This window comes from Pelodiscus sinensis, chromosome 13, assembly GCF_052426305.1.
Source record: "Pelodiscus sinensis isolate ZL-2025 chromosome 13, ASM5242630v1, whole genome shotgun sequence".
Classification (NCBI taxonomy): Eukaryota; Metazoa; Chordata; order Testudines; family Trionychidae; genus Pelodiscus; species Pelodiscus sinensis.
The window spans coordinates 42,672,952-42,684,960 of NC_143064.1; the positions used below are offsets into that span (position 1 = coordinate 42,672,952).

Genomic DNA, 12,009 nt, shown 5'->3' on the forward strand with positions numbered 1-12,009 from the left:
AACAAATTAAAGCTGATTCAACCAAAGCTGAGGAAAGGTCAGTATCCAGCCTCGGGTCAACTTATACCAGCTGAGATTTGCATGGCAGCTTCTTGGAGTTTATTGGACATTCCCCAGGAATTGCCTTGGAATGGTGTTCAGAAGATATTTTAAATTAGTTCACCATCATGAATAGAGTTTCTGAAATTAGAATCTTGTGGATATCTTTGTGCCTATTTATGTTGTATTCTTCTGCATCTGGCATTCTGGATTTCTCCTATAAACAGGAAACACCTGCATATTTATTAAAATACATATTTTCACCAGTTCCTTATTTTGTTCTGAAGGTGGTATCATAATGGTATTATGTCTCGTGTTTATAGAGATGTCTGAAGCTTTGTTTTTAAAAAAGATCTTAATGAAGATTTTTATTGAAAGAAATGAAAACTGCCATGTATGTTATTTTATTGATAGATAATCTACCTAGATCCTTATGCATCAGTCACTCTCTTGTTGTGAATGTGACTCTTTTTAGGATAGTGTTGTTATAGTAGGTCAAAAACTGGAGGAGGGGGGCGGAAGAAGGGCAAGTCGTAGCATTTGGCTTATACTAAATAATCCCTTTATGTTGTTTCCAAAGCACAAACATTGTGTGAAAACTCTAAAATTGAAAAATAGGGATACTGTATGTGTCACTATTGCAGTTAAACTTGTATGCCGCCTTATAAAATGTAACCACATTCAATTGCTTTTAAGGGTAAATATAAGTGTATTTGATTTCTATGTGAATTGTTAATGTGTGAACATCTCAGGGTTTAATGTTTGCAATAGCTATGCAGAAACTATTTACGTATGCACTGAGAAGTTAATGATTAAAGTAATATAATATATACCATCTCATACAAAACCCATAGGATCTACTGTACCTATGAGATTTGATATTGACAACTGATGTGGAATGTCATATTGCATTCCATAGACAACAAAAATTGAGGTCTGGATCAAATTTGTAGTGGCACACTGTTGTTTGAGTGTGATAAACTACATATTAGTGGTGATTTGACTACTTCAATTTTAATGTTTTTCTTTTTTATATGGGAATGTTGTGCATTGAATAGAAGTTAAACCTCAGGACTGAACCTAGAGGCACAAATGAAAGCTCATTCAGCCAGAGCTGAGGCAAGGACAGTTGCCAGCTTCTGGGGGTAATCTGATGGACTTCTTCACGAGGATTGATTTACGCTTGCCATAATTTTGTTTTAAAAATGTGTCTTGAACTGATCAGTCACATTTCCCAAGCAATAGTGATAGAAGGATTGTTAGTGTAGACAGGCACTAGTCTCTGCATTTAATAACATAAGGAGTGTGTGTGTGTGTGTGTGTGTGTGTGTGTGTGTGTGTGTGAGAGAGAGAGAGAGAGAGAGAGAGAGAGAGAGAGAGAGAGATAATAGAGCATTTGTTTGTGACTTTGAAGCCCCTGGTTGAACCCGTAGTGTTTGCTTGATGCTACACTACACTACCTGAGAGTGAAAACTCCACTTTTTTGAGACTGAAGGGAATTTGTAATTGCCAATCTGAATACCTGTCAGAAATCTAAAAAATAAGTTGAAAATAAATCTTAATGAAAAAACCATACATCGCATATGTGTTCTGAATGTAAAATCCATGGTAAAAAAAAGATCGGTACCCCTCAGCACACCATGCAATCCTCAGCAAGCAACATGGGAGAAATATTATTTTCTGAGGTTTTTTGGACACCACATAAAAGTGTGTGCAAAGTTAAAACACAGTAGATGAAGGAATGCCATCATGGTGAAAATATTTTCATCTGCTCAGGCTGATGAATATTAAATTCTTCTCTTGCCTATGTGTCAAATAAGAAATTTATATTTCAAGGAGTAGGATTAATTTGATGGGAAGAAAACCTGTTTCTGAGGCCCATAGCTTTCCAGTCTTAATACTGGCTCTTGCAGATCCTCGCTTATGTAATTGCTTTGGACAAACCCACTTAAATTCGCAGTGTGGAGGGATTATAGTGTAGAACTCAACCTTTTTTTTAAAGTAAATAAAGTAATAAAGTACCCCTTAAAATATTATAAGTACCCCCTAGTACCTACAGTTTTCACACACACACAATTTTTTTCTAGCATTGCAACACATTTGTTTAAACAACTTAATCGTAGCTGGGCGGGTGATGAAACTTTTGGTGTAAACACTACAAAAAAAAATAAAACGCTGTAAAACTTAAAACAAAAATTCAGTTTTCTCCAAATGTCAGTTGTGTTGACGTACCCCCAAGACTTCTCTCAAGTATCCCTAAGGGTACTTGTACCACTGGTTGAAAAACACTGGTGTAGAACTACTGGCCTTAACCCTTTCAGCAAATCTTTATCCCCTTCAATTCTTTGTTGAGAGATACAAAATAAACAAAGAGAGGGATCAACCTCTGTATAAGCAAAATAAAATCCCTGTTACTCCAAATTTTTAATTTTAATTGCAGTTCAGTATTGTCATGAAATGTTATATAAATATTAGGGTTGCCAAAAATTATGCATCAATTACCTCATTGCATATTAAGTAATTTAGGAGCTTGCTTGTGGGAAAAAATTAGATGCTCCTTTAAATGCAGATAACCAGGGAATCACTTAGTGCTGCAGACCCGGTTACCTTGAGGATGCTGATCCATGAAGAGTAGGGAAGCAGGGAACTGTATAGATACATGTCAGAGTAGGAAAATGCATCTTTCCATGGACCAGGTGAAGCAGTATTCACTCTCCCACCCAATACGCTGGGTTTTGTTAGGATCTGCTGAGGATATTTATGGTAGAGGCTCATTTCTTGGGGACTGGGAAGAATTTTTCCATCACATACAGACAGGCCAAGGTTAAAGTGGGTTTTTTCCCTTTCCCCACGGTGGGTCCGAGGGAGTGGAGGGACTAGTTGGGGCAAAAATGAAAAAGGAGACAGGCGATGTAGGTTTGGGGTGGGTGAAAGGATATAGTGATGAGATAAAATTGAATGATGGAGGATTTTAAAGTAGCATTCCTTTGAAGGAGTGAAAATAGGAAGTTTCTCTGCACTGACTGTGGTATATCAGGGAGCCAACCGCTCCTTTTCTAGGCTATCCTTAATGCTCAATTGAGAGGGAGAATGGTGAGGTCCTATTGGGAGGTTAGTTAGGGACCAGTATACGTAAGAGGGGAGGGCTAATGGTCGCCCTCTCAGGTGTGTCTTGAAATGAGAGCAGGTAAAAAACCTTTCAGCACCAGCACATTTATTTTGGAATATGTTCAATATCAAGTGCAAGGTTTGGCATGCTAATGTCAGTTTCCTCACAGAGGCCAACATCTTTAGTGTCAAGACCCTCATCATCCAGCAACAAGCAGAGGTGGAGCAGGCACTGTGTGCATATGCCTGATATGTGCTTAACAAAACAACTGCTGTATGGCCAACTTGCAAAAGACAAAAGGAAATTGCAAGGCGCAAATAAACTCTTTAAAGATGCCTGAGGATAAATATCAAGAGATTTGAGACTGACACCATACACTGGGACACAGCAGCCCAGGATAGGGATAACTGGTGAAGACTTCTCAGAGGGATTATCCACTTTTAAGGAAAGCCACCTTGTCCTGCTCACAGAAACCCCAGAAAAGAAAGGAAAGATAACTGTCATGTTGCAGTTGTGGCCCAACCTTGTCTTCCAGCACCACCTACAGCATCTTCCAACAAGCCTGTGGCTCAAGTATCAGAGTCCTCAGTCACCACAGGAGTTGTGAAAAATAAAACCTGAGAAAGAGATCATCCTTGACCTCAAAAGATCATTGATGATATTGAAATAACTTCACTGTATGCTTTTATCTGCCAGGTATTATCAACTGCTGTTCTTCCAGTATAGCCAATATAGAAATAGAAAAAAGAGCACGTGTACACAATTAATACTATTTTTCTCAAATAGGGAAGTCATATCTAAGATGTTAGTGTAATGACAGAAGGAAAAAAATTAGATTAACCAATCATCTGCTCTGATCATGTAAAACTTGGTCTGATTTGAAGATGATCATTGCTGTGACATTATGAACCTTGAAAGAAGCAATATGAAATATGTTTCTATGGAAATATGTGGGCGTTGGAGTGTGTTTCTGAGAATTCTGACTCCCAGGTCCTGTTTCAGAAAGTGATTTATGGACATCAGCTTTAAGTCTCACTGAAAGCCAATAAGTATGTGTAAATTACTCCCAAAGGAAGTTCGATTCCTAAGTCATTAAATCCTTTTGAAAATTGTACATCATATCTGTATGTGCTTAATTAGAGAAAAGGTTTTTACAAGAGCATTTGAGAAGTTGGTCCTTATGGCTACAGTGAAATAGCTTAATCAAAGCCTTGAGTTTTCTATATAATGTCTGTAGTAACTGAAATATATTATTATCTATCATGTCTGTTTCATCTGCCTAGCTGTGGACTCCACATTGCTGACATTTTCCTTTTAGACTCCATGCCTGGTCATTTTACTCTTATTATTTAACAATTTATGAATATTTCTCACTTCTGATTATTTAATGGATTTTGAAAACTGCAACTTAAATTTAGACATAGTAAGAGACAAGCAAGAGATACTAAACCCAACAATCTCTAGTGTGATATACTGTGAAAATTTTGAGTTAGGAATTAAAAAAGGTTAAATCATTGTGGTACATGTTCATTAACGTATTATAACAAAGAAATCGGTGACTAAATTGTTAAATAGAAATTAAACTTCAGGGGAAACCTATTTTATGGGCTTCAAGAATACCATAAAGGACATAGAGCTACACAGTTTTTCATACTGTAAAGCTTAAAACAACAAAAAACACCCCAAACCTTATTTTTTATTCTTTTGAATCCTGTAGCAGCAACGTTTGTATATAAGAAAAATAACAATAGTTCCTACCTTACTTGAAACTGTTAACATATCAATATATATAACTGTCTTAACTGCATGTTTCCTTTTGGTGTCATGCAATACTGTTTTCTTTCTTGAACCAATGTATTAAAAATGAATGTATTAGCAGTTATTTTATAGGTACTGATCTGAAAACTTGAGGCAAAGTGCATATCCTGTTTAAATGTATAGAGTGAGACTGAAACAGTGTTTTTACCATAATATCTTCTCTCTGTAACCTGATCGTTGGAAAAAGTATAATTGGTCTTTTGGACAGTTAGATCTTGTATTAATGTATTTACTAAAGGAAAATATTTTGCTGAAAAAGTGAAATGGAACTGTTTGAAATATTGTGATTTTTGTAAAATAGGACCTAAAAGAAAAAGAAAATGAAGAACTTGATATTCAGCTGAAAGTGTTTGATGAAAACAAAGAAGAAGACTCAATTGAATTGTCACATCGTCTCAATGACATCAAAGCTGAAATGGAATATCCTTTTAAAAATCACTAATTAATTTTTATGTATATTCACAGAAAATATATCATAAAATATTTTAGATTAAAGTGATTTGTTCTTAAGTTAAATTATGGTCTCCAGGTTATGTATGTTTCACTTAACTATTTCCAGATACTTTTTTTTTTTTCAAATTTAATGTTAACATAAATATATCAATGTACTTGAATGCATATTAGTTCACAAGACATAGTGGAAAGTAATCTTTCATTTAGACAGGACTTTTTATTAAACCAGTATTTTTCTCTGTAAGGTAATGATTCTTAAATTAACACAATACAACATTAGGAAAAATTATGTATGTAATTCAGTTAAAGGCAAATGCTATTTTTTCAGTATTCATGAGTGTTTTCAGTATAGAATAGGCTGACCCACACTGCTTCTACACTTTTATTAGATTATGAATTCACTTGTACAAAACCACAGTTCCTTCCTGAGTAATAACGTGGTAGGTATTCCTGAACTTTAGGCATGTCCTTTAACATTTATACACAGATCTTACCTGACTTGCACTGCTATAGTAAGTTGTCATATGAGGGCATTCAGAACCCTGTTCTCCAAAGTGTGGGTCTAATGCTAGTCTCACCCCTTTCTTCTTCCAGGGTCGCCGTGGGTGCTCTAGTTAGATGTATCAGTGCTGCTGTGCACCAGATTGGTGATTCTTAGTAGCAGTCTTCTGGATGCCGGCGTGTGCTATGCTATTGCGCAATTGCCCAACTGACAGTTGAGCATGTGCCGGTGGCCATTCCCTCAGTTCCTTCTTAACCACTGCCGAAATCAGTCGCATTCCTTTAGTCTCCCTTATCAGTCATCTTGTAATGGGGGGAAAAAAAAAGAAAGAGAAGACAGTAAGAAGATGGTCAGTGAGTAGACAGGAGAGAGGAAAAGACAAGCAGGGGAAGCGACATGGCTTCTACCGCGGTGCTCTGCTCCCCCGGCACCCTGCTCCCCCTGACATGCCTGCATCACTGGGTTTCAAAAGTTGCTCAGGATGTGGGACTAAGATTGCAGCAGCACATGGGCATGAACAGTGTCTGTGCTGCTTTAGGGAAGGATCACCATGTGAGCCTCTGTCCTCACTTCCAACAGCTCCCCCACTCTCCGAGAGGGTGAGGGAGCTGCAACTAAAGCTGCTGTTTTGCACTATGGCTGAGCCACAGCCTTGTTCACCTGCTCCCAGGGACAATCCCGTTGGGGAAGGGATTACAGCAGTACTCTCCAGAGTGGACGTGGCTGAGACCTGAAGACCGAGAGGAACTCAAAACGCTCCTGGGTCCCCGCTGAGTATCAGTCTCGCACTTCAAAGAAACTCAGGCAGGCTGATAAGATCAAACTGGGCTCACAGAAGCGGGATAAAGGGTCTGGCTCACAGACAAGCTGCGATCCTCCTGGGGAACACAGATCTGTTGCATGTGCCTCAGACTCTTCCCTGAGAAACCTGATATGTGTGGAAACGGTGGTACTGTGGAACAGTAAGAACACCAGCAAGCCCCAGGGAGGTGGAATGCCATGTATCAGCAAATACTTGGTACTGGCGGTACAGATATAGTTTAAAGCGCTGGTGGCAGATATGCAAGCAACTGCTGGGAGCCATGTAGCACTGACCTCTCGGATGTCGTTACTGGCGTTCATGATGGAGGCGAATTTTACAATACCGTCGGTACCATACTCCTCATTGTTTGGTCCTGATGGCACGCCACACTCCAGGATCTCCCTCTTTTCCTCAACGCCAGCATCACGGACATCAGCCGCATTCAGCAAGGATGAGGAGGGATGTCCCTCGGGGGAGCCTATACGTGTAGACATGCATTGGTAGCAGCAAATGCATGCTTGATAAATGTCACAGTGGATACCTCCATCTATTTCCCCATTTCTCCCTCCAACCCCCCTACAGTAGGCATATTGGGACCCTTGGGAACTGCATAGGACCTAACAGTTCCCTAGCAGTGCACAGAGCCCTATACCTCGGTTGGCTGAGGTGCACACGCTACTTCCAGCTGATGGGGATGGAACAGATTCTGATAGCGACTTCTCACTGGAGCAGGGAGTGCCGAGTTCCTCTATACCTCCTAATACCACCTACTCCATGACGGATGCCCAGTGCCTGCCCATGTCACCGATCAAAGGGGATGACTGCAGGCACTTTCAGGATTTGTTTCGGAGAGTTACCATAAAGCTCTCAGAAAAAACATAACCTTACTGATATCCTCGTCTCACCTCAACATAATAAAATGGCTCTCCCAATGAATGAAGTTTTGATGGATCCTGCCAGGGCCATTTGGAAAACTCTGTCATTGGTGCCCCCAACTTCGAGGCAGCTGGACAAAAAATACTATGTCATGTCCGCTGATGTGGAATTCTTATTTTCCCACCCTGCACTGAACTCCTTTGTGGTCAAGGCAGCTAACCAGAGAGGATGCCAACAGCACGAGTATCTCAAGACACCGGGTCATGACAAGGAAATCAAACGGCTGGATTTTTTCCAATGATTGATGGGAAAAAATGCATACTCTTCGGCTTCACTTCAGTTACGCATTACAAATTATGTGGCACTGCTAGCAAAATACTCCCACAGCACATTTGAACTGTTCAACTCCTTCATTCAATATGTACCAGAGAACATTAGAGAACAATTTGCATCCAATATCAGAGAGGGCTCCTTGATCTCTCAAACAGCTTTATAGGCAGTGTTGGATGCTGCGGACACAGCTGCATGGTCGATGGCTTCAGCAGTAGTATTCAGACACATGTCCTGGCTACAGCTGTCGGGATTCCCCAGGGAAGTCCAGTTGAATATTGAGGACCTTCTGTTTGAAGGGAACTGACTGTCTGTAGAGACACTCCACACGGTGAAAGATTCTTGAGCGACGCTTTGAAGGTTAGGGATTCAACAACCTGGAGCCAGAAGGAAACAATATAAGTTGTACAACTACAACCAAAGGTTTAGAACGTCCGGGTATGCACAGCAACAAAGGCCCTATGACAAAAAGAGGCTCACGAGACAAACCTGCCGCAGACAAACGAATGATCAATTGTTGACCCCCCACAAACTCCTCTCAGCAGCACATTTGAGGTTTTGGTCGAGGGAATGCAAGCCCTCTATCTCCCAGGACAGGAAAATGCAAGCGATGAACCAGTTGGAAATAGACTCACTGCATTTTACTCAGCCTGGAATACCATCACATTGGACCAACGGGTCCTGGAAATTATATGAATGGGTTACTGCATTCCATTCATAGCAGTTCCACTGACCCATTCCCCTTCCCTGTCCCTCTTCAGGTACCCCTCTCACGAGTTCGTACTCCTACAAGAAACTCAATGCCTCCTCACACCGGGGGATATAGAGGAGGTGCCCTGCAGTTACAGAGGGAAAGGGTTTTATTCCAGGTACTTTCTAACTACCAAGAAGTCAGGGAGGGAGGGCATGGAGAGCCATCCTAGACCTCAGGGTGCTAAACTGATTAGTCAAATACTAACGATTCAAGATGGTTACATTGGCCCAGATTATCCCTGCCTTGGAGAAAGGAGCAAGTTTAGCTACCCTTGACCTCAAAGATGCATATTTCCATGTCTCAATCCACCTGGCCCACAGACGATTCCTCAGGTTCATCATCAAAGACTTACATTTTTAGTACAGAGTACTCCTTTTCGGATTATCCATGGCACCCAGAGTGTTTTCCAAGGTCCTGTCCATGGTAGCAGTGCACCTACAGTGGGAAAGAATAACCATCTTTCCATATCTGGACGATTGCTTAATCATGGCAGCCACCCATGATGACACAGAACTCTCGGTGCAGTCGACACGACAGGTGTTCAACAACCTAGGACTCTTACTGAACATGGACAAATGCACTCTCACACCGCTGCAGACTCTGGAGTTCATAGGTACACACCTGGACTGTGTGCGAGTTATCACCTCATTACCAACTCACAGTTGGACGAGACTGTGCGATGTAATTGCATCTGTCCACATACCATGGCACGGGCATGCCTACAGATATTAGGACACATGTCTGTGTCCATGTTCATAGTGCCCAATGCTTGCTTTCACACAAGGCCTTTCTAGGCTTGGCTGCACTCCCTATACTGATATCCGCTCCACTTGTCAATCCATGTGCCCAGATGGGTCAAGGATTCCCTTTCTTGGTGGACAGAAGTCGACAACATCTGTGTTAGGCTCCCCTTCCAGTCGCCGCCTCCTTCCACCACTATTACGACAGATGAGTCACTACTGGGACAGGGAGCTCTTATGGCTGACATTGTCATTCACGGGATATGGACTTGCGAGGAGGCTCAACTACATATTAGCGTGCTGGAACTCAGAGCAGCGAGGAGGGCATGTGCCCAACTGCTTCCTCTTATACAAAACAGGTGAGTCAGAATATTGTCGGACATCGTCGCCACAACATATTACATAAACAAGCAAGGGGGAAGGCAAGACCACACAGCATGTGTGCGGAAGCACTGAGATTCTGGCGCTGGTGAATTATCCACCATATCACACCTGTAGCGATGCTTTTACTAGGCAAGGACAACATACTAGCAGACTTGCTCTCAGCAAACAATTTCCACAGAACCACAAATGGGAAATCAACAGTTCTATTATAATCAACGTATTCTGGACCTGGGGGTATCCCTTAGTGGACTTGTTTGCAACACATCTCAACTCCAAATGTCCCCTGTATTGTTCCAGAGTGAGCATCAGGCCAAGCTCACTAGGAGATGCTTTCGCCATATGTTGAAACTTCCCACTAGCGAATGGTTTCCCACCTATCCCCCTAATCAAACAGTTTTGAAAATCAAGCGGGAGGCAGTGAGAGTCCTACTTGTAGCTCTCAGCTGGCTGCGTCAGATCTGGTACGCCTCCATATTACAACTCGGTACATGCTGCCATACAAGTTTCTGCCCGTGCGAGCTCTGTTGACCCAGGACAGGGGTTGCATACCACATCCCTGGATTCACACACTGGACCCCTGAGTGTGGATGCTTGCAATGAGCAAACCATGTCCTGACAAGTCAGGGACGTACTAGTTAATTGAAGAAGGCCCACTACACGACGCACTTATCTGCAGAAGTGGTCCAGATTTGCGGCATGGAGCTTAGCCCACGACTAGAATCCACATGACACAGGGATATTAGATATACTGAAATACCTCTTTCACCTGCGATACTCAAGTTCCATCACTGTTAGTTCTATCACCGTGCATCTAGCAGTCATAGCAGCCATTCATCCGCCCACACAAGGCTACTCTGTTTTCTCCCACCCTTCTGTTAAAAAGTTCTGGAAGGACATACTTAATCTGAATACCCAGCATAGAGACGTAGTACCATCATGGCATCTGGACCTGGTGCTCGACTCAATCATGAGATGTCTGTTTGAACTGCTCATGACCTGCTCGCTAGCCCACCGTCCCATAAAGGTGACCTTTCTCATGACCATTACATCGGCCAGGAGAGTAGGAGAGATAGTGGCACTCATGACGGACCTGCCTTACACAGTGTTCCACAAGGACAAGGTCATCCTTAGAACCCACCCAAAGTTCCTCCCTAAGATTCCTACTTCGTTCATTGCAATGAACCTATATACTTACCGGTGTTTTTCCCAAAACCCCATGAAGACAGCACCCAGGCAGCCACGTACACATTGGATGGTTGCAGAGCTTTAGCTTTTTACTTGCAACATATGAAAGGCTTCTGAAGAATACCATGATTATTTGTGTACTACATGAACAGGATGAGGGGCCAGCCTGTTTCCAAGCAACGTATATCCAAGTGGATTTTCTCATTCATATGATTGGCCTATTCTGTAAAGGACAGGCAGCTGCCGTCCGTACTCCACAAGGGCTGTGTCTACCATGGTGACGTTCCTTAAGGGTCTTCCACTTGATGACATTTGCAGGGTGGCAATGTGGGCCTCGACTAGTACTTTTGCCTGACATTATGCCATCCAGTCTTTTCAGGCCTCAGATACTAGATTTGGACAAGCATTACTGTCCAACATTCAACATGGTACCACGGAGCACCCACTGCTATGTAGTCACCTAAGCGGAGCACCCACCCTTGAAGAAGAAGAAGGGAAGAATACTCACCTTGTGCAGTAACTGGAGTTCAAGATGTGTCTCTGTGGGTGCTCCACACCCACCCTCGTTCTCTCTTCTCCGGAAGAGCACAGTCTGGCATAGAGAGGGAACAGAGGGAATGGCCGCTGGCGCATTCTCAACTGTCAGGAGACTGCTACGAAGAATAACCAATCTGGTGTGCAGTGGTACTGACAAACCCAAGTTGAGCACTCAGGGGGACACGTCTTGAAGAGCTCCACTTACTACTCAGGGTGAGTAACCTTCCCTTCTTGTTGATGCCAATAAACACATTTCATGCGTATGTGGGTAAAGGCTCTCTGGGTGTGATTCTCAACTTTACTGTTCTTGGGTAAATAAATTGAAGATATACCAATATAATGCTTTGTGTGAGATAAGAAATAGGCATTTCATTTTCAGGTTTATGGAAAATTTTAGTTTAATCACGAATCCAAAAAGTGTTCAAATCCACGTAGCCGCTACCAAAGGTTCCTCGGCCTAAATTACTGCCATTCCCAAAC

At 42.0% G+C, this 12,009-nt stretch overlaps 1 protein-coding gene across 5 annotated transcripts in view; it reads left to right on the forward strand.

Moving 5' to 3' along the window:
• DIAPH2 (diaphanous related formin 2) overlaps positions 1-12,009 on the forward strand; it is a 778,453-nt gene that overhangs the window by 183,863 nt on the left and 582,581 nt on the right. For all 5 annotated transcript variants that reach the window (XM_075896761.2, XM_075896762.2, XM_089781656.1 and 2 more), the window contains exon 12: positions 5,268-5,386. In XM_075896761.2, the coding sequence (XP_075752876.2) occupies positions 5,268-5,386 (119 nt within the window). The remainder of the gene's footprint in view (positions 1-5,267; positions 5,387-12,009) is intronic.